The following is a 23,600-nucleotide window of genomic DNA, read 5'->3' on the forward strand; positions in this document are numbered from 1 at the left end:
TTGATAATGGGCAAGAGAAAACCCAGCAGGTGCCACAGAACCACCCCGCCATGGGAGCCAGGAGGGGGTGCCATCCCTGTGCGGAGCAGAAGGCATCCTGGGAATATCGCTTTGGGGTCTGAGATGCTCAGCTCACTGCCATGTCACCAGACTTCCATCAGAGGGTCACCAAGTTCCTAGCCATACGAATAAAATCTGCACGTCTAAGGTTGAAAACAACTTTGTCATGGGGTTGTAAGCATGGCTTTTAGAATTGGATAGATTTAATTTAAATCAGGGGTGTCCCATCTTTTGGCTTCCCTGGGCCATATTGGAAGAAGAATTGTCTTGGGCCACACATAAATACACTAACAATAGCTGATGAGCTAAAAAGAGAAATCACAAAAAAAATCTCATAATGCTCTAATAAAGTTTACAAATTTGTGTTGGGCCACATTCAAAGCCATCCCGGGCCACATGCAGCTCATAGGCCATGGGTTTGACAAGCTTGATTTAAGTAGAAGTTGGAATAACATGGGGAACTCTCTCGATGTCAGGGGTAAGAGCTACAATTTTATCTAGTTGGACCCATTAGAATTTCCAGCAGGATTTAGGCATAAAAGCTGCAACTAAAACAAAACAAAAAAAATGCTGTAAAGACAGGGTCTTGCTATGTTGCCCAGACTTGCCTTGAACTCCTGGCCTTAAACAGTCCTCCTACCTTGGCTTCCCAGATTGTTGGGATTACAAGCGTGAGACACTGTACCTGGCCAGGGGTCTTATTTTTTACTCCAGAAAAAAAAGTTCCCTCCCCCTTCCCCTTCCCTTTCTTGACAGTCTTGCTCTGTCACCCAGGCTGGAGTACAGCGGCATGATCTCGGCTCACTGTAACCTCCACCTCCCACCTCAGCCTCCCGAGTAGCTGGCATTACAGGCACGCACCACCACACCCGGCTAATTTTTGTATTTTTAGTAGAGACGGGGTTTCTCCATGTTGGTCAGGCTGGTCACAAACTTCTGACTTCAAGTGATCCACCCACTTTGGCCTCCCAAAGTGCTGGGATTACACACGTGAGCCACCGTGTCTGGTGATGTTTTTCTTTAATAGCAAAATATGTCAGGAAAAACTTGGAAAATGCAGAATACAAAATACAGAAAATGCAACTGAGAACTTTTATGAGAATTTCAATATCAAACAGTGAATCTCAGTTGCCCTATCTGTGTCTCTTGCGTGCGTGTAGATAGATAAATGGTGTCTAGGCTTGTGGGTGGGCATGCATAGACGGTCCTTCTGGGGTACTCTTAAGGGGATTCGGCCCCTCAGGTGCTCCTAGCTCCTAACCTTACCCTTCTGCATGTGTCCTGTTTCTGAGGATGGCCCTGAAGTTGAGGGAGTCTTATTTTTGAATGAGCAGCAGTTTCAGGGCCACAGAAACCAGGACTCCCTACAATGAAGAAGGGAGCTTTGTTTCTTCCAAGGCTAGAGCATTGTGGAGGTGATTTTTCAAGTCTTAACACCATGCTATTATGACATCATTGGAACTGAGACGGGGTGAAGACATTTAAATGGAAATATTTATTTTTTAAAAGTGTAGCTTAATTTTCCCTCTCCAAGTTTGAGAAGGAATATTGGGAGGAAATGGGACAAGATGACACAGGCATTTGGACATTCACTGCAAATCCTAGGGCGTCGCTGCAAAGCATCCTGGGTCCAGTTCCAGTTTAGGAAACCTCACAGCCTTTTTTCCACTCGGACAGGTCTCTGCCCTCACAATGTTTCTTCCAGCCTTGCCTGAGGATGAGAGGGAAGCAGGAGCAGCAGAAAGAAGCATGACAATCCAAACCGTCTTAGTTTCAAAGCCTACAGAAATTAACCAAAATCACCAGCGGAACCCTGGGTTGGGTTTCATTTGCTTCTGAGCTTCAAGGATACTGTCCTTTTGCCTAGTTCAGACTTTTGTCTCCTGGCTTTCTCCTAGCCATTGTTAGCTTCAGCAACAAGCAATCAACTTTTGTAAGGATGGGTCATTTCATGTCACACCCACATCTGTGAAAATTAGGGTTCTATGAGCGGGGCCGGCTGGCAACGTTCACCAGAACACAGCAGCATCGAATGCAAGGCCCCAGGCTCAATGCTGGGGATGCTTTCTGCTGAGTCGCCATGACACAGACCTGCTCACTTTCCTCTCGCTGCTGCTCATTCTCTTTCCCTGCAAAATGTTGCTGTAACCTTCAAAATCTTATCCAAATCTAGAACAAACTCAAGTTTTTTTTTTTTTTTTTCCTCTCTCGAATTGATTCAGTTGACCCTTTCCAAGTCACTTTAGAAAATACCTTTCTCCATTGTTTGGAATACATTCATATGAAAAGCAATTGCAAATTATCTTAACCCAATCCCAAGTCTCCTCTCCCTTTCTATGTACTACTATGTTCACTGAACACCCACACACTGATGGAGGAGAATATAGACAAGGTCTCCTTCCATTGGTTGGACCTCTCTGCGGAGGTGAGTTTGTCAATTCCACCATAACTGTTATAAATACACACACTAGGTTTTGCCCATGACAGCACAAGTCTCCCAAGAAAACACTCTTACCAATAGTTCATTCCTTGTGTCTCTTTAACAATTTTCTTGGCACAGATAATTGCATCTGTGAGGTCATCAGTGATCAAGTCTGTAAAAGAGAGAAGACATCAGGGTTAGGCGAGACTTTGTTGTTGGAGAGGGACCTCAACTCAGCTTTACTTCACTTTTCTCAGTCTTTTTGGATCAAGAGGGTTGGAAGAACTATGATTTTGCCTGCAAAGCCACAATCTCATTTTCATTAAGCTTCTTCAAAAAGAACTTTTTGTTGTTGTTTTAAGACCGTTTTCATCTTGCACTACCTGACGTTTCAGAGGAAGAGCCCAATCCTGAAGGGTTTTTGGAAATGTGTTTAGAGAAGATGCCACGCAAGAATGTTTTTTATGTCCTAAAGAAATAGGCACAGGCCAGGCATGGTGGCTCAGACCTGTAATACCAGCAGTTTGGGAGGCTGAGGTGGGAGGATCACTTGAGGCCAGGAGTTTGAGTCCAGCCTGGGAAACATAGCAAGATCCCATCTCTACAAAAAGTAAAAAATTAGCCAGGTGGGATGGTGCACACCTCTAGTCCCAACTACCCGGGAGCCTGAAGTGCGAGGATCACTTGAGCCCAGGAGGTTGAAGCTGCAGTGAGCCGTGTTCACACCACTGCACTCCAGCCTGGGCAACAGAGTGAGACTCTGTTTTAAGAAAAAAAAACGGCACATAAGACAGGATAGCACAATGTTTCCTCTATTTGGGTTAGTTTGACGTATAAGATCTCTTTAGAGGTAAATATTAAACTTTTGTCTATTGTCATTTCATATTGTGCCTTAAAAAATTTTTATCCAGGGTTTTTTGTTTTGTTTTGCTTTGCTTTTGTTTTTGTTTTTGTTTTGAGACAGAATCTCATTCTGTCACCCAGGCTGGAGTGCAGTGGCACAGTCTCGGCTCACTGCAGCCTCTGCCTCCTGGCTTCAAGCAATTCTCCTGCCGCAGCCTCCCCAGTAGCTGGAATTACAGGTGTGTGCCACCATGCTGGGCTAATTTTTGTATTTTTACTAGAGATGGGGTTTCACCATGTTGGCCAGGCTGGTCTCAAACTCCTGACATCAAGTGATCCACCCACCTCGGCCTCCCAAAGTGCTGGGATTACAGGTGTGAGCCATCGCACCGGTCTAGGGTGTTTTTCATATGCAAAAAGTTTTAAGTCAAATGCATCTATCTCTATCTTTATTACTTTTCCTTTTTTCTGAAACAGGATCTCACTCTGTCACCCAGGCTGGAATGCAGGGGCACGATTATAGCTCACTGCAGTCTCAACCTCCTGGGCTTAAGTGATCCTCCCACCTGAGCCTCTCAAGTAGCTGGGACTACAGGCATGGGCCACCATGCCCGGCCATTTTTATTATCTGTATTTTTTGTAGAGAGAAGGTTTCACCATGTTGGCCAGGCTGGTCTTGAACTCTGGGGATCAAGTGATCCTCCTGCCTTGGCTCCCAAAGTGCTGGTATTACAGCCAGCACTGTGCCCGGCCATTTATTACATTTTCTATTGCTTCAGACATAACAAATCTTTTGATTGAAATGTATTATTTGATATCCGTATTCTTTCCTGCTTGCCTGAAAAGTAGCCTCAGAATCCTTCTCAACACAAACATGACAGAAAAAGGCAAATAAAATGTAAAAGTCCAATATCACTTCTGTTGCAATTTGGGTCTCCAGGAACAGATGCTGCAATGGGTTTGAGGTGCTAGATATTCCTCAGGGATCCACACCTATGAAAGGAATGGGGTGGAGGAAGCAGGATGGGCAGACAGAGATGTCCATTTGTGATGCAGACCCAGCAATTCCTTGGGCAGCCCAGCCATGAGCTGCCAAGTGAGCACTGCCCATCAGAGTGGCCCAAGTCGGGCCCACATGCCAGGTCCGCATGCCTCTGCCTCACACTTCACTGGGTGTGGGTCACCCCGGAAGGGAACAACCTGCACCTGAAGCCAGTCCTGAAGCAGGTGGCAGGTACTGACTGCTCATCACACAACTGCAGCGGGGGCAGCATGTCTTTCCTTAGCAGGGGATCTGGGAGGCCCATCTCCATGACCACCACAACCACCAATCAAGGACAAAAATACTCAAACCACTTGATCTCATTTCTGCTTGTCAATTATTCAAGGTGTTTTTTGTTTTGTTTTGTTTTTGGTTTTTTTTTTAGAGAATTGGGTAATGCTTGATGTTGACAAGGGCACAGAGAGGCAGGTTCTCTGGATACTTGCTCGTGGGCGTATAATGGATTCGATGCCTCAGGAAACCAACATAGCAGCATGTGTTTAGAGCCTTAAAGAGGTGTTTATCCTTTCACCTAATAATTTCTCTCTCCAGATCTATCCTAAGGAAACAGTCATGATGCTAGACAAATATTTCTTTACAAAGTGGTTTACTATAGCTTTATTTACAAGAGTTAAAAGGAAAAAAATCCAATTGCCTCATAATCAGTGATGTTCAAATTAATCATAATACCTTCATTTAATAAAATAAAGAGCCATTTAAATTATGTTTTCCCAGGATGTTTTATAACATGGGGGAAATGCTCCCAATGCAATGTTAAGTTCCCAATATCATAAAAATATCCATCGAGAGCTGTATTGGCTAATGCCAATATGGCAGGCATTAGCAACATGTGACAATTTACATTTAAATTATATTTGTTGACAGATGAATGGATAAAAATATGTTTATATAGAGAGTGGAATATTATTCAGTCATGGAAAAGAAGGAAATGCTGACATTGGCAGCAGCATGAATGAACTGAAGGAGATCGTGCTAAGTGAAGGAAGGAAGACCCAGAAAGACAAATACCACATGATTTCACTCATATGCAAAATCTATCAAAGTTGAACTCATAAAAGCAGAGAGTAGAGCAGTAGCTGGTGAGGAAAATGGGGAGATGCTGATGGAAGGGTCCAAACTTTCAGTTATAAGGTGAGGATGGTCTGGGGATCTAATGTACAATATGGTGACCATAGTTAATTATACCATACTGTTCACTTGAAATTTGCTGAGAGTAGCCGGGCACGGTGGCTCATGTCTGTAATCCCAGCACTTTGGGAGGCCGAGGCGGGTGGATCACTTGAGGTCAGGAGTTTGAGACCAACCTGGCCAGCATGGTGAAGCCCATCTCTTCTAAAAATACAAAAATTAGCCAGGCGTGGTGGCATGCACCTGTAGTCTCAGCTACTCAGAAGACAGAGGCAGGAGAATTACTTGAATCTGGCAGGCAGAAGTTGCAGTAAGCTGAGATTGCACCACCGCACTCCAGGCTGGGTGACAGAGCCAGAATCTTAAGTGTTCTTCTCTCTCTCTCTCTCTCTCTCAATCTCTTTCACACACACACACACACACACACACACACACACACACACACACACGCGGTAACTATGTGAGGTGATGGATTTGTTAAACTTGATTGTAATAATCATTTCACAATGTATACAAAAATAAAATCATCATGTTATTTACTTTAAATATATATTATTTTGATTTGTCAATTATACCTCACTAAAGCTGGGAAAAATTCAAAAAACTATGAATTTTAATTAATTAACATTAAACATAATTAAAACTTTAGTTCCTTATTTGTTCTAGCTACATTTCAGATACTTTATAGCCACTCATGGCTAGTGGTTCTCATGTTTGACAGCACAGATGGAAGACATTTTCATCATCACGGAAACTTCTATTAGACCGCACTGGTTTAGAAAAAAAAGACAGTCATTAATTCACTAATACTTTAAGAAGGATTGGCTCTTAACTGTGGGATCACCAGTGCTCTTAAGTCTTTGCTGCGTATTTTCTAAAATTTGTTTACAGTAGAAATGCACTATTTTTGATACCAGAAAAAAATAATTGTAAAAAATGCTAGCATAAAATGTTGCATTTCAGTAGAGCATTGTAATACCAGATTATTTTGTTAACTCTGTTGGAAGTGGAATTTTCCCTCAAGCATGCTATTTCCCTGAGTTGCTAATTTTGTGGCTTTCTCAGTTCGGCTTCACTAGAAGATAAAGGTAGTGACACATTTCTTTTAAGCAAATTTATTCTGAATGTGACTTAATTTTTATTTAAAACAAAATTCTATTAACCAGGAGAAAAACTAACAAAATATATCATCAGTAAGAGATAGCAATTGAAACAACATATGCAAATTCGCTGGCATTTGGTTTACAATTCTACAGTGAAAACTAAAGCTATATCAGCTTATAAAATCTCCTGCGTATCTTCTTGACATATAAATATTTCAGATAATAATAGCTATTACTACTAGCTTATGTTTTATAGAAATCTTACTCTATGTCAGGCACATGTTAAATCTCTTCACGCAAAATCTCCATCAGTTATCTGAACAACCATTTCTGTGGGTACCATTTTATCCCCATAAACCAAGGTCACACACCCAGTTAATGAGCCTGTATTCTGATAGAGGGCTTAAATTCTGTTTTCCTCTGATCTCTTCTTCCAACAGAAGTCACTTAAGCAAAGATTCCTGCTCATAAAATACTATATGTTAATAAAGTTAATAATTAAAATATACTTTATTAATTTTTCAAGTAATTATCTATGAGGTTATCCAAATTTAAGCATTTGGTACCTGATACATGTTCAAGTTACTTAGAGACACTTTATTTCGGGTGCTTGATAAATGCTGAGACACTGTGGTTTTGTGTTTGGAAGTGGTCTAGCATATTTTCTGGGAGATGTGGGTTTGGGGAGGTCTCTAGAGGTTGGAGGGACACAGATTATATAATACATAGTGAGGAGGAAGCAGATCACATTCTATTATTCTGGGATTGGAGGTCATCCCAGGCATGTACAGAAAGAGCACATTTTGTACTAGGGGCAGGGCAGTTTGATTGTGGATGCCCTGTAAGGATTTCTGGGACGGTGGGGCCATATGGGACCAGGAAGCGGACACCGAGTACAGTTGTTTGTCTCCTCCTACTTTGTTATAGCATTTTGTTGCGCAGTTGGGATGTTTTGAAAGTTGGACTTGACTGAATTTGCTTGGGAAAATATGTTACGGAAAGTAGGGGCTGGGAAATCAAGAGCTCCCTCCTGCCTCCCAGCCCTGAGCACTGAGGTGTTGTTACAAGAAATAGCCACAGAAGGACAGTAGAGGGGCAGAAATGAGTTCAGATGGCACTTTTTAAATGAGGACTCTTGCCAATAATTGTTTCTGCTCAATTTACTTTAAATAGACAGTTCTGTCCAGTCAAACATGAATAAAGAAACGGTTATGTTGAACAGCAAAGAATCGTTTATTCTTCCACATCCAACAGAAAACAGCAACAATTTACACAAAAAGAGCTTCAGTCCTATTTTCAGTTATGTTAGTTCTACTTCAAAGTATCTGTGTCTCTCCTTGGCATCCTCCTGCCTCCCAAGTGAAATCTAGCAGCCACCACACCGTTGATGTTCATCTCTTTCCCCCGTGAGATGACAAAGGCCAATTCAGATACCAGGGTGATGAAAAATAAGATTAATATAAGTGCACTAGACTACACTAGATAGAGAGTCAGTAATCATTTTTTCCTCAAATGCTCTTATTTTAATGAAATCTGTGCTGTTGGGGGTAAATACTGTCATCACATCAGGCATTTTGTACACTGTGTGTATGTATATGTGTAGGTATATGAACGTGTGTGCTTATGTATGCTTTATATATATGAATATAGCATCAATTTTCTGTCCAAATAGTTTAGGGAAAGTAGGAAGGCATTTTAGGAATACAATTTGGAATGAGAGTGAGGAGACTATCCAGCTTCAGAAAATGGTCACGGGCTAGGTGCAGTGGCTCACGCCTGTAATCCCAGCACTTTGGGAGGTCGAGATGGGAGGATCGCTTGAGCCCAGGAGTTTGAGACCAGCTTGGGCAACATGGCGAGACCCCCTTCTCTACCAAAAAAAAAAAGAAGAAGAAAATGATCATGAAGTGTATCCATGCTGTACATGCATATAACGTCACGTACCTTGTAAACACACCCTAATGCTAACTTTTTTTCAGTTTCCCATGACAAATGTCCCTACTTCTGTAATATGTGGGACAAAATGACATTGTTCTAATAAAAAACTCTCTGGCCTGAGGCTAAGGGAGGCCTTTCATGGAGGGTGGTTAGTTATAAAACCAACATCTTGTTTTCTATTTTAAGGCTATCCCCCAAAATCCCATGCTCTTCACGATAAGAAAACAGATATGAGTGTCCTTTTACCTCTGACCGTGAACCGTCCAACACTTTAATTTCTTAGAATCTAAGATTGTCTTGCAGATAGACCTTTGCCCCAGGCTTCCTTAATTGGAATGAAACTGAACAATGTTAAATTAGTAATCTGCATTTAAAGTCCAACATGACCACGATGGAGTCACAGATTTCTCTTCCCACTGTAAACAACCAGAAGACTAGGCAAAATAGATGAAAAATTGTTTTCGGATATGGACAACTGGCAATGCAGGATCATGATCTTTGAGAGAGAGAAAAACACAGTGAACCCTGTGACTGCCATGACTTTCTGCCCAGAGGAGCTCTGCAGACCAGGGAGGTAGAACCAGGCAGGGGAAGGCCATCTAAGAGGAGGAGACAGACATCAGACGCCAAGGCAGCTCAGATTTTGTGGAGAATACCTGGGAGGCAGGAGCTACCCAGAAGAAGAGCAGCAGAAATCTGCAAAGGGATTCCACCAGTCTTTGACTGAAGGCTAAACTGGGTATGCACAGGTAAATTTCCACAGGGCTAGGCAGAGAACTACCCCAGAGAGCGGGGCAATTACAGGCCTCACGGGGCTGGAAGACATTTGATTTCTGACTAGCCCAAGGGAATAGACCTTGCTGAATCCTCAGTATATTCAAAAGAGACACTGGATGCTTAGTTATGCCTTGGTAGTGGGACTAAACTAGCCCTACCATAAAGACTACTCCAGAACTTCACTAACAAAGTTTAAGAGTTACGCTGATCAGAATAAACTTAACTGGTTGGAAAAGAAATTCAACACTCTTTAAAGGAAGACAGCATAGTCTAGACACTCAACAATGTTGCATATGAGGCAGGATAGGTAGGCAAGGAAGCAACTGTGTCCGCGGGGTACGGCAACTATGGTGACTGGCCAGTCAACACGATGAGCCTCAGCATTCACACTGTAGGCCAGCTCATTCAAACAAAGCTGTCTCCAGAAGGGAATTTCCCCTGTAGGGAACATGCGCATTTTGACTTTACCTGTCCTCAAACTCAAGCTTTGCTCATTATAATAATAAAAAACACACACCTGGGTGGAGATTTAAGATGCTAATGAGACATGCGACATATGAACATCCATGTACAGCTACTGCGCAAATGCACCAAGAGGACCGCCCAGAACATGCTTACTAGCAACACCTCTTCCCACCCGTTTATGAATAATCATAGAAGACTCCATTAAAGGGAGCATCCCTCGTGCCGGCCTTTGATGTCTCATTCTTACGAGCAGCCTGCCCTGAAGTTTCTCTCAGGGTGTACTGTCCATTCTGCACCTAACTTACAAAATATTCTTTTTCTTTTTCAATAAATTAGTCTATGCTACATCTCCTTTGCTGTGTATCTCTTGTTGAAATTCTTTTAAAGTAAGAAGACAAGACTCGAGGACTCACAACAGCCATCAACACACACACTATGTATGTATTCAATAAAAAATGATTCCTTGTGCAGAGGCAGGGAAATGTGGCACATACCAGGAGAAAGATCAGTCAAGGGCAAGACCCAGAAATGACATTTGATTGTACAGCAGATAAGAAATTTAAATCACTTCTTATAAACATGCTTACTTATATCAAGGACTTCAAGAAAAACATGAATAAAATGAAATGAGAGATACGAAAGTTTGCCTAACACCAAATAAAAAATACGGTATCTGAAAAGAAACATCCAATCAATAAGCTTAATAGATTAGCATTAAAAAAAAAAGTAACAGTGGACTTGAAGACATAACAATGGAAACTACTGAAAATAAAACACAGGGAGGGAAAAAGGCTAAAAACATGAAGAGCCATGGTGATAAATGTGACAGCATCAGCAATCTAACATATGTGCCATTAGAATCCTTGAAGGAGAAGAGTATTAGAAGAAAGAATGACTGAAATGTTTTCAAATTTAATGAAAATTATAAACTCAGGGATACAAAATGTTAATGAATGCCAAGTAAGATAAACACAAATATCACACATAATCAAATTGCTGAAAATGAGTGATAGAGAGAAAATCTTAAAAATGACTAGATAAAAAAGACATATTACATACAGGGACAAAGATAAGAAAATCATTGGTTTCCCATCATACACAAGGCAGGACAGAAGGCAATGGAATATCTTTAACAATCTGAAGCTGAGCATGATGACTCACAGCTGTAATCCCAGCACTTTGGGAGGCTGAGGATCACTTGAGCCCAGGAGTCTGAGACCAGCCTGGGCAACATGGCGAGACCCCATATATTAGTCCATTTTCATTCTGCTGATAAAGACATACCTGAGACTGGCCAATTTACAAAAGAAAGACGTTTAATGGACTTATAGTTCCACATGGCTGGGGAGGCCTCACAATCACGGCAGTAGGCAAGGAGGAGCAAGTCACGTCTTAGATGGATGGCAGCAGGCAAAAAGAGAGCTTGTGCAGGGAAACCCCTGTTTTTAAAACCATCAGATCTTGTGAGACTCATTCACTATCAAGAGAACAGTGCCAGAAAGAACTGCCCCCATAATTCAATCACCTCCCACCAAGTTCCTCCTACAACACATGGGAATTATGGGAGTTACAATTCAAGATGAGATTTCGGTGGGGACACAGCAAAACCATATCGCCCATCCCTACAAAAAATAAAATAAAAACCAGCCAGGCATAGTGGCATGTGCCTGTGGTCCCAGCTACTCGGGAGGCTAAGGTGGGAGGATTACTTGAGCCCAGGAAGTTGAGGCTGCAGTGAACTGTGATCATGCCACTGCACTCCAGCCTGGGTGACAGAGCAAGACTCTGTCTCAAAACAGCAACAACTTGAGAGGAGAACAACTGTCAGCCCAGAATTTTCTATGTAAAGAAAATATTCCTCAAAATCAAAATAAAATAGAGATATTTTCAGACAAACAAAAGCAGAGAGAATGCTTGCTAGTAGACCTCTAGTCTAAAAAAACCGAAACCAAAACCAAAAAGAAGGTAAAGAAAGTTCTTTCAGCTGAAGGAAAGTGGTATCAATTGACTACTTCCCCAAATAAATCCACCAAAGGAATGAAGAGTATTGGAAATAGTAAATACATAATAAATATTATAGAACTTTTTTCTCATTTAAAAATTTATTTAAAAGACAATTGTTTAAAGCAAAGATAATAAAAATGGATTGTGAGGTATATAAATACAAAAGAAAAATGCATGACAACATGGCACAAAGGATGAAATGGGAAAAATTAAAGAATACTGTTAAGAAACTCATACGTTATATATGAAGTGGTGTGTTATTTGAGGGTAGAATGTAATAAGATAATGATGCCTATTGGAAACCCTAGAGTAACTACTAAAAACAAAATAGAGATATAGCTAACAAACCAATGGAGGAAATGAAAGAGAATAATAAATATTTTTTTTTAAATTCCAAAGAAAGCAGAAAAAATGGAACCAAGAATAGACGGCATAAACAGAAAACAGAATAGCAAGATGGGATTTAAAACTAACCATATCAATAATCACATTAAATGTAAATGATCTAATCAAGGTTCCACAATGTATGTCCCACAGGAAAACCTCCTGTTTCTGTAAATAAAGCCTTATTGGAACACAGCCAGTCCCATTCATTTACACACTTTCTATGGCTGCGTTCACACTCTGTCATGGTTGAGTAGTTGCAATCAAAACCATATGATCTGAAAAGCCTAAAATATTTACCATTTGGCCTTTTAGGCAAACATTTGCTGACCTATGGTTTAATCACTCCTACTGAAAAGCAGTAATTACCAGAATGGATATAAAAGCAGCACATAACTGTATGCTATCTATAAGAAATTCACTTTAAATATAAAGACACAGATGGGTTAAAAGTAAAAGGATGGAAAGAAACATATTATGCAAAGACTTCCCCAAAGAAAATGAGAGTGGGCTATATTGCTATCAGATAAGGTAGATTTCTGGATGAGAAATAGTACCAGAGTTAAGGAGAAACATGGACTCCAGTGATAAAAGGGTCAATTCACCACAAAGACATAACAGTCCTCGATGAATATGTGCCTAATAACAAAGCTTCAAAAATGGACAAGACTGAAAGGAGAAATAGACAAAGCTAAAATGATAGTTGCAAATTTCAATATCTATCTCTCACTATATGATAGTTCTAGTAAGATCTGTCTAATAAGTTCTCAGTAAGAAAATCAGAAAGGAAATAACAGTCACTTATAGAACATCTACCCACGAAATATAAAATACACATTTTTTTCAAATGCATATTCATCATAAGACATATTTGCTGTGCTGTAAAACAAGATTAAAGACATATTAGAGGTGTGAAACCATATAGAACAGGGATCCCCAACCCCCTAACCACAGACGGATACCAGTTCATTGTCTGTTAAGAACCAAGTCACACAGCAGGAGGTGAGCGGCAGGCAAGTGAGCTAAGCTTCATCTGTATTTACAGCCACTTGCCATTGGTTGCATTACCACCTGAGCTTCACCTCCTGTTGGATTAGTGGCAGCATTAGATTCTCATAGGAGTGCGAACCCTATTGTGAACTGAGCATGCAAGGGATCTATGTTGCACGGTCCTTATGAGAACCTAATGCCTGATGATCTACCACTGTCTTCCATCATCCCCAGATGGGACTGTCCAGTTGCAGGAAAATCAGCTCAGGGCTCCCACTGATTCTACATTATGGTGAGTTGTATAATTATTTCTTATATATTACAATGTAATGATAATAGAAATAAAGTGGACAATAAGTGTAATGCGCTTGAATCATCCTGAAACCATCCTCCTCGCTCTGGTTCATGGAAAATTGGTCTTCTGCAAACTGCTCCCTCGTGCCAAAAAGGTTGGGGACGGCTGATATAGACCATATTCTCTGACCATAATGAGGTGTAACTAGAAATCTATAATAAAAGCTCATCCTGGGATCATCCTTCACAATCAGGCTGGGCATTCCTCTTGCCTTTCTCCCTTATTTCCTGAACCATGTCTTCCTCTTTATTGTTTTAGTTTATCCTTTTTGTGAAGCATGTTTTCCTATGGTTTTGTGAGAGAGGGTGCATGGGAGGTGAGCTGAATATGTCATCTTTGCCCTGACGGATCCACTCTCTACCCTTCTCCACCATGCTCTGTGCACTCAGAGGCCAACGCACACAGTTGCTGTCAATGGTCTCCCATGTCCTCTGACTTCTGAAGGGGTTAAATAAGAGTAGGCATCAGCAGGGAAGGGACAGAGGAGGGACACTGAGGTTGGGATATACATACAATAGCTTCCAGCTTTCTTTCTGTCAGGTCACTCAGCACAAGTCACGTCCCTTGAAGGAAGGTCTCAGATCCTAGAAGGTTGTCCTCTCCCTGCAGACCCCTTGTACCTCAGTGCTGGTCATAGTTCTCTTTCCGTTCCTCATTGGGCAAGGGGGTGGTAATTGCCTGTGATTCCTAATCCCTTACTTCACTATTGCCATGTTTTTTCTATGATTTGATCAGATTTTTGTAAGTAGAGTCTTTATTAATATTCTCTTCCAATTACCCAGTTTGTGTTTGTTCTGTCTTCCAGCCAGGATTCTTTATGATACAGGAGGTAAAAAATTTAACAACTTGGTTCTCAGAAAATGTACTCATTCTATGCTCAAAATGTATTGATAATTTGGTAGCACAGAATTTTATATTGGAAATGGTTTTCCCTAAGAATTTTGAAGACTTTTTCCATTTTCTTCTAGCTTCCAGCGTTGTGGTTGAGAAGTCTGATGTCACTCTGATGCTTGATTTTTTGTATGGAACTTTTTTTTTCAAATGGAAGCCTGTTGTATATTCTGTTTTTCTATAGTGTTCCGAAATTGTATGAGGATGTTCCTGAGTGTAAGTGTACAATAATCACTTTATCCAAGGGGGATACATTCCAAGACTCCCAGTAGATTTCTGAAATGATGAATAGTACCAAATTCTATATATACTATGTTTTTTAAGGCAGATAACTGAGACAGCCACCAAGTAACTAATGGGACCATAGTGTATACAATGTGGATATGCTGGGCAAAGAAATAATTTATATCCAGTGTGAGACAAAGCAGAATGGTGCAAGATTTCATCACACTACTCAGAATGGCATGCAATTTAAAAGTTATGAATTGTTTATTTCTGGAATTTTCTCTTTAATACTTTTGAGTCACAGTTGACCATGAGTAACTGAAACTATGGAAAGCAAAACCATAGACAAGGAGTGACTGCTGTACTGGTCATGTGATGAAACTTACAAATTGAAATCACATGCTCTTTAGTTCTGGAAATGTTTTTTAAAGGTTGTGTGCTATCTATTGTTTCTCTTCTCTCCTGCTAGAACGTATTTTTGTATCCATTTATTTTATCATTCTTATTTATCCTATTTTTCACTCATCTCTTTTTTTCACTCTGTTTTTAGAGAGATTTCTTCAATGTTATCTTCTAACTACTTTACTGAGTTTTCCATTTCTGTATCATATTGTTAATTTCCAAAGGCTCTTTATTTGGTTCTCTGAATGTTTCCTTTTTCTCTCTTTTTTTTTTCAAAAAAAGCATCTTGCTTTGTTTCATCCAAGCATCCTCTCTTATCTATCTGAAGATATTAATGATAGTTTTCTGAATTTGAAGTTTCATTTCCTTGCATAAACTCTGCTTTCAAAAAGTTGTATCTGTTTGGTTTTTGCTTCATTTTTTTTCATGTCACTGCTACTCTTCTGAAGTCTGGTGAGCCTTGGCTCTCTGCAACTATTTAAGAGAGGGGCACTAAAGGCTGGCAGAGCCCTGTGCTCAGAGGTAGGGATTTTCAACTGTGGATCTCACTGCAGGGAGGTTTGACCAGTCTTGTTCACTGGGGAGTCCCACTCAGAGTCATTAGTAATTTCCTTTCAATTTGGCCAGATCCCTAGAAGAAAATCTTCTCATCTGGAGAGTCTGGCCTGGCTGCCATCACTGTGGGGTCTGAGTGGAGATGGTGGTTGGAACTATGGAAACTATAACTTAATCTCCCATGTCTGTGGTCTGGAGCTCTCAACCTCAAAGATTGTTGAGGTCTCAGTTGAGAGGTTTTCTACTTTACTTGTCTAGAGGAAAAAGTCCCAGTATTCTGCCAGGGTGAGTGAGGGGCAGTCAGTAGGTGAATGCCTCAGGAAGGGACTGGATGTTCTAACTACTCCTTAAGTGAACTTTAAATGTGTCTTCCTGTTTGTAATCTGTCTTCATTCTAACTTCCAGAAGTAGCTAATGCTACTGATTTCAGAGCTTTTGTTGTTGGTGGTGGTGGTTCTATGTTTGCTTCTCAGCTTTCTCTCTGCTGATTTAGGATTCAGATGTCTTTAATCACTAAGTTAGTCGCCGCTTGCCTCCTGCTTTCCAGCTTCTAAATGTTTTGGTATTGTTTCCTCTTCCATTTATCTTGTATATGTGGATTTATCTTTTTATCTTATTGATTCTCGAATCCCTTTGGTATTAATTTGGTAGGACACCAAGAGGGAGGAGAGGGGTATTGGGTTTCTATTGCTGCCCTAACAAATTACCACAAACATTGTGGCTTGAACACTGCAAAATTTCCTTACAGTTCCGATGGCTGGAAGAGTGCCAGGGGATTCCCAGGCCTGAAGTCAAAGTGTTGACAGGTCTGTTTTCCTTTCTGGATGCTCTGCAGGAAGATCCATTTCCTTGCTCACTTGAGTTTTGGCAGAGTTCAGTTCCTTGTGGGTGTTGGACTGAGATCCCTGTTGCTTGCAGGTTGTCACCTGAGGGCCATTCCCAGCTTCTAGGGACCACTCACACCCCTTGACTCATGGCCCGTTACTCCATCTTCACAGCCAGCAATGATGGGTGAAGTCCCTCTCACACTTTGAATCTCTCTTTCTTCTTCTATCATTGGAGCTCTCTCTGACCACAGCTGGGCAAGATTCTCTGCTTTTAAAGACTCATGAGATTAGACTGGTTCCACCCACATTGTCCCAGATAATCTCCCCTGCCTGATCTCAGATTCTTCCTCACATCTGCAAAGTTCCTTTTGCCTCGTAAGGTAACAGAGTGAGAGATTTCAGAGATTAGAGAGTGGACATTTGGAAGTTGGGGACTCAGCCCACCATGGGAGGTAAATGCACACATTTAATCCTCATATTTAACTGAAAGACTCCATTGGTGAGCTCTTAGGGAATGCTAATAAGATTGACTGGGACAGAGAAGGGTTCAAAAGTCATGCCTATGGAAAGTGAATATACTGAATGTTTTAGCTCAGAAGATAAGAAACCAGAGATGAGAGGTACTTATAAATCATTTGCATACAGTTAATAAGTTTTTGTGTGTAACATAAAGCAAACTTGTTTTGAATAAACCCAGAAGGAAAAACTAGGATTGATATAGAAGGCTAGAAGAAGACAGATTTTGGCCTAACAAAGGAGTGTTCTAAATTAAGGGCTGACCAACAATCGGGAGATCTATCTCAGGAGGTAGTGATCATTCTTTATCAATGTTAGGGTAGGGACAATATACTAGGTAACTTAACATATTATTCAGTCATTCAAACATTCAAACCCATATACTGATTATCTTGTACAATAGTTCCCCCTTATCTGCAGTTTCATTTTCCAAGTTTTCATTTACACTTAGCAGTGGTTGGTTAGTTTTATCAATATAACATTATTTTGAGAGTCAGAGAGAAGATGCTTACATACTTTTATTACAATATATTGTTATAATTATCCCATTATTATTGATTGTTGATAACATCTTACTGTACCTAATTTATAACTTACACTTTGTCATTGGTATCTATGTACAGGAAAAATCATAGTATATACAGGGTTAGGTATTATCTGCAGTTTCAGGCATCAACTGGGGGTCTTGGGATGTATCCCCCTTCAATAAGGAGAGGACTCCTGGATGTGGCAAAGAGAAGTTAAAACGGTTTATTTTCTGCTCTGAAAGAATTTGCAATAGAATATTTTATGACTCTCTGACTTCACTCTTGTTCCTCATTCTCTCCATTTATTCAGTAAACATTTATTGAGCTCCTGCAGTGGCCAGGCACCATTCTAGACATTGAGGATACATCAGTGAATGAAACAGAACTCTCTGCCCTGAAAGGACTTATACTCTAGAGGGAGCATAGAGAAGATGCCTTTGACTGAGCTCTGCCCTCTGCCTGTTCAGCATCTCTTGCATCAGTCTTCTCCATGTCACCAACCATGACCATCATTCAGTCTTTTTATGGCACTTAGCTCAATAACTGTGGTGACACTTAAATGGTCTCTGCTTTAATCTATCCCACACCCTGCTTGCAGATTGATCTTGCTGAAGCAATGCTTAATTAACTGACCTCTCTTGGTTTCCTCTTGCAGGCAGAAATCAGTGAAAGCCTCTTAGCCTGGGTTTTTCACACTCAGATGGTCGTTAGCCTCTCCACCTGCCTTTCCTGGGATTCTCTTCATGTCACTTTGTTACAGAAAAAACAAGCCTCTCCCTACTCTCTGTTCATGCTTCACACCTTCCCACAGGCACCTCTTTGCTTTTGCTCTTCCCCTGGCCTGGGATAACTTTTCTCTATCTCTACCCAAATCTTCCCTAAGTCTCGGGTCAAATATCACTGTGTTTACAGAATTCTCCATGATTTTCTTTTTCTCTTTCTTTCTTTTTTTTTTTTTGAGACAGAGTCTTTCTCTGTCACCCGGGCTGGAGTACAATGGTGCAATCTCGGCTCACTGCAACCTCCACCTCCCGGGTTCAAGCAATTCTCCCGCTTCAGCCTCCCGAGTAGCTGGGATTACAAGCACCCACCACCATGCCCAGCTAATTTTTGTATTATTTAGTAGAGATGGGGTTTCACCGTGTTGGTCAGGCTGGTCTTGAACTCCTGACCTCAGGTTACCCACCTGCCCTGGCCTCCCAAAGTGCTGGGATTACAGGCATGAGCCACTGTGCCTGGCTCCATGGTTTTCTTAATACTGTCACTTTCCTCTGAAGCCCATGGCACTCAGTGCACTCCTCCTTACATGATTTAACTTCATGTAAGCACATATTCTCTTTTCTTGTCATGTCACATGAAAGCTCGGTAAAGCAGAATTCATGCCTGATGTATTTTGTTATCCTCAATGCTGTGCTCATATGTATTTCTGGAATGACTAAAGTAGAAGACGTGAAAGTAAATTCTAGCTTAATTTCTAATGTTTAAGACATGTGGCTAGCTAAATATACTGGCCCACACCAATAACTATAGCACTCTGAGAGGCCGAGGCAGGAGAATCTCCTTAGGCCAGGAGTTCAAGACCAGCCCAGGTGGGACCCCATAACGGGACTCCGTAGCCAGACTCTGTCTCTACAAAAAAATTACAAAATAGCCGGGTGTGTGCCTATAGTTCTAGCTACTCAGAGGAGGGAGGATCGCTTGGGGCCTGGAGGTCAAGACTGCAATGAGCTATGATCGCATCACTGCATTCCAGCCTAGGCAACAGAGTGAGACCCTGTCTCAAAAAAAAAAAAAAAAAGAAAACAAAAAAAAAAGAAAGAAAGAAAAGATAAAGGGAAAAGAAAAGAAAGAAACCTAAAGTGTATTCATCTCATTCTGCACTAAGAAGTACAAACTGCATCCTCTGAGCGAATTGCTTATGGAAAGCAGCTGGCAGGCAGCTTCCTTTTTCTTACTGAAGACATCAAATATCTCTAACATGAAAGGGCAGTAGGGTTGTTTGTCCATCCACCTGCTTTAGTGGGGGCTTCATAAAACTGTCTACAAGGAATAAGTCATCTTTGGATAAGTCAGCCACAGGATCCTGAGTGTCACCTTGGAAACTGTTGCATAATTTACCAATCTGGAACAGACCTATTTGCAAGTCTGAACTCCAAATTTTAGTTAAAGCAAGACATGGTTGGTGATCCCATTGTCGGCTTTCTCGCCTAGTCCTGAGGATGGCATCACTGGAAAGTCAGAGCCTCACCTGAGCAGGCGACATGGCAGTGGTTGTTCTCCTTCAGCTTTCCACGTCGGCACCACGCGAAGCTGTTGATCTGGAAGATGCCATAGTCGATGCTGCCATCATCCAGGACCGTCTGGGCTGTGGTGTTGTAGCCGCTCTCATAATACGCCATGCAGATCCCTGGAGGGGGGAAAGCCAGAAACGCCAGCAAAGGAAGTGCATCTTTTGCTCTAAGCTTGGTCTGAGGGCGAGTTTCCTTATCTCTGTTACCTGACTGCTTCCTCCCAATACACCTTGGGCAGGGCAGGGCGGGCATGCACCAGGGGGGCACACGAGGGGCACATCGGGGGCTGGGATGGCACACCTGAAGCTGCCCACCCAGTCAGGGGCTGAGCCTAATCTAGACCAAAAGTCAGGTCCCCCCACTCCCCACAATGCCAGCAGAGGTGGCATTATTTTCCCCTTCCCTGGCTAGTGTCATAAGGACAGGACTCCAGGAATAAAGAAATGAGGGGCAGGGAAGGAAGGAGAGGAGACCCAGAGAGCCACAGTTAGGCTAGCAGCCACCCCTGGGTGCGGTGAGGGCAGAGCAGGGGTAGTTGGGAAGACACAGCAGGGAGTGTGGCCAGGACCTTCAACATCTCAGGGGAAAGGTCAAGGACAGAAGGAGAGCAGGAAAGAAAGAGTCTCACAGTTTCCAAGGCTGAAGCCCCAGTAATTGTCCAGGCCAGCCCTTGAGAATATTTTTGCCAGTTTGCAACGAGTGTAGATTTTGGACTCGGCGCCTGTGACCAGGCAGCCAATGAGGGTCAGAATGCCCGCAGCCTTCATCCTCAAAGCCTGCCAGAGACAGAACCTGCCAAAGAGCCGGAGAACAGGTCAGACGATCTTGATTCAGGAACTTGGAAATCCAGCGGCGGTGACTGTGCACAGCCCTGTCTAGATGCTGCCTGTCACTTTGGTCATTCAGAGCCACCATCAGAGAAAACCGGCCACTCTACAGTCCAGGGAAGGAATGTGACTGCAGGCTGTCTCCTTAATGCTTTTCCATACAGTAACTTTCAAGTGAATGCTGTGTTCTCAGGGTTAAGCAAGCAAAAAAATTAACCCTTCTTAATACACATCCAGGTAAAAACCACAGGGCGCATTTTTAGGATTTCTATTTTAATTCTATGAATAAAAAATAGAATACAAGGGTGAAACATTCCCTATATGGGTTTGAACTGCGTGGGTCCATTTATACGTGAATTTTCTTCTGCCTCTGCCACCCCGAGACAGCAAGACCAACCGCTTCTCTTCCTCCTCCACCTCAGCCTGCTCAATGTGAAGACAAGCAGAATGAAGGCCTTTATTATGATCCACTTCCACTTAACAAATAGTAAATGTATCTTCTCTTCCTTATTCTTTTCTGAATAACATTTCATTTCTCTAGCTTACTTTATTGTAAGAATCCAGTATAGAAGACATAGAACATAAAAAATATGTGTTTATTGGCCATTTATGTTATCAGTAAGGCTTCCAGTCAGCAGTAGGCTATGGAGTCGTTAAGTTTCTGGGGAGTCAAAAGTTACATGCAGATTTTCAACTGAGCAGGCGTCGGTGCCCGTGACCCCTACATTTGTTCAAGGGTCAACTGGATGTGTAGAAACAGACACCCCATTTCAGCCACAGATGAAAGACACGTGGGCCTGTATGGAAAACTTTAAGGGTTATTGTTTGGGGGTTTATCGAAGAGTGAAGATTAAGCACCTACTCTTTCATTTTCTTTTCTTGATTCAGTTCCAAATGTGGGAGCTTTGCTTCCAAAGTATCAGTGCTTTTATTTATTTATTTATTTATTTATTTATTTATTTATTTTTTGAGATGGAGTCTCACTCTGTTGTCCAGGCTGGAGTGCAGTGGCGCCATCTGGGCTCACTCCAAACTCTGCCTCCCAGGTTCAAGCGATTCTCCTGCCTCAGCCTCCTGAGTAGCTGGGATTACAGGCGCCCACCACCACACCTGGCTAATTTTTGTGTTTTTAGTATAGATGAGGTTTCACATTGTTGGTCAGGCTCATTTCAAACTCCTGACCTTGTGATCTGCCCATCTCGGCCTCCCAAAGTGCTGGGATAACAGGTGTGAGCTACCATGCCCAGCCCAAAATATGAGTGTTTTATCTTAGATTGCAAATGCATTGCTTTTCTAAGCTTCACCACCAGTGCTCCGGGGGGCCTCCTAAAAGTCTGGCGCCTGACTGGGGAGCAAGAGGGATAGATGATGATGCCTCATGAAAGGAGGAAAGCACCTGGGGGAGCAGAGGGGCAATAAAGAGACCCCTGCGGAATCATCTGAAATGGGAGTAGGATCAAGAGAGCTGTCTCCTGCTGCCTACTGATTTTCCACAATCTCTTCCCCTCTTGAAATAATGTCTTCCCCAAATACAACAGCCTTGCTGGGATGGGGTGAAGTGAAATTTCTGACAACTACTCGGGATCCTGAACTTGATGTTCTTACATATGTTCATCCAGTGTCATTTTCTGCACTTGCCTAGAAACTTCTCCAGTCATTAGTTTCTCTCCCTGGGGCTGGATTCCTGCATTGAAAGGCTAGGCCCAAAACAGGGATAAGTAGTCATCAGCAAGGCCACCGCACCAAGTAACAAGCAGGGCTTTAAGGTGACTAAGCAATAAGGTAAGGAACTGCATTGCATGAGGGGCATGTACATTACAAACATGAATAGCAAGCATGGGCAAACCAGGCCCGCTTTTGTATGTAAAGTTTTATTGAAACATAGCTACACCCATTTGGTAATATATCATTGGTGGCTGATTTCCAACTACAGTGGCAGAGTTGAGTAATTGTGTTTGAGGCTGTATAGACCACAAAGCCTAACATATTATTATCTGGCCCTTTTCAGAGAGAGCATGCCGGTCCGCAGTGTACAGCATTGTGTTAAGCTGTGAGGGACAAACAAAGTTTAAGATGCAGAGCTAAGGCCAGGCATGATGGGTGATACCTGTAATCCAAGCACTTTGGGAGGCTGAGGTGAGCAGATTGCTTGAAGCCAGGAGTTTGAGACCAGCCTGGGCAGCAAAGGTAGACCCTGCCTCTACAAAATATACAAAAATTAGCCAGGCATGGTGGTGTGTGCCTGTGGTCCCAGCTACTGGGGAGGCTAAGGTGGGAGGATCACTTGAGGCTGGGAGGTTGAGGCCATAGTGAGCCATGATTGTGACACTGCACTCCAGCCTGGGCAGCAGAGTGAGAGACCCTGTCTAAAAAAACAAAGAAAAGAAAAGAAAAAAGAAAAAAAGATGCAGAGCTTACAAATAGAGTTGGTTTCCATCCCCTGCCTTAGAATTTTACTGATCTCAAACAAGTCAAAAGAAAACCCGCAGCAATGATAACCCCAAGTATCATGTTCTACATCCTTCAAGAACCTGCCATTGCTGGTTCTCAGAGACAGCTGGCTTCATAAGAGTAATTTAGGTCTTACTGAAAAGGCAGATTCCTGGTGCCTGCCCCAGAGGCTGACTTCTCAGTTGAGTCTGCGGAAGAAACACTGCTCCACTTAGTCGGTGACAGGCAGCTCAGGTGAGCGTCCTGCATCCCCTGAAGCCATGTCTGATTCTAACAAGGTGCAAGTAATCCTTTCCTAGCTCAAGAACCTTTCTTTAGAGTGTTAGAGAAAGAAAAATTCTTAATCCTTTGTTTCTCACCACCTAGAGATGCTAGAATTCTACTTCTTGGCACTAAAAGCTATATCATCCTGCATGCCTGTGTTCTGAGGCAGGTGATAACTGTCTTCTGGGGCTTAATACCTCTTGTTTTTTGTCTTTTCCCCTCAACAACCCTCCTCATTACACAACTTGGCCAGGGCCTCCCGTCCAAGTGAGAGCTGTTCTCTGAGGCAACA

General features: G+C 42.1%; 1 protein-coding gene across 1 annotated transcript; it reads right to left on the reverse strand.

The window, feature by feature from the left end:
* Positions 1-1,532: 1,532 nt before the first annotated feature.
* LOC101129337 (lysozyme-like protein 1) lies at positions 1,533-23,346 on the reverse strand. Its single transcript, XM_031015461.3, has 5 exons — positions 23,181-23,346; positions 20,395-20,558; positions 19,724-19,882; positions 2,576-2,654; positions 1,533-1,771 (listed from the first exon to the last, which is right to left on the reverse strand). Exons 1-5 carry the CDS (start codon positions 23,291-23,293, stop codon positions 1,702-1,704), a joined length of 585 nt encoding a protein of 194 aa, XP_030871321.1. The 5' UTR covers positions 23,294-23,346; the 3' UTR covers positions 1,533-1,701.
* Positions 23,347-23,600: the final 254 nt, after the last annotated feature.

This window comes from Gorilla gorilla, chromosome 8, assembly GCF_029281585.2.
Source record: "Gorilla gorilla gorilla isolate KB3781 chromosome 8, NHGRI_mGorGor1-v2.1_pri, whole genome shotgun sequence".
Taxonomy (NCBI): Eukaryota; Metazoa; Chordata; class Mammalia; order Primates; family Hominidae; genus Gorilla; species Gorilla gorilla.

What these genes read in the sequence shown, in the direction of transcription:
- LOC101129337 (XM_031015461.3), bottom strand. Translation starts at nt 23,293, where the DNA reads ATGCAGGACGCTCACCTGAGCTGCCTGTCACCGACTAAGTGGAGCAGT. An exon ending in ACCAGGAATCTGCCTTTTCA is followed by an intron (nt 20,559 to 23,180) that starts GTAAGACCTAAA and finishes GCTCTTTGGCAG; the next exon opens with GTTCTGTCTCTGGCAGGCTT. An exon ending in CTGCCATGTCGCCTGCTCAG is followed by an intron (nt 2,655 to 19,723) that starts GTGAGGCTCTGA and finishes TCTCTTTTACAG; the next exon opens with ACTTGATCACTGATGACCTC.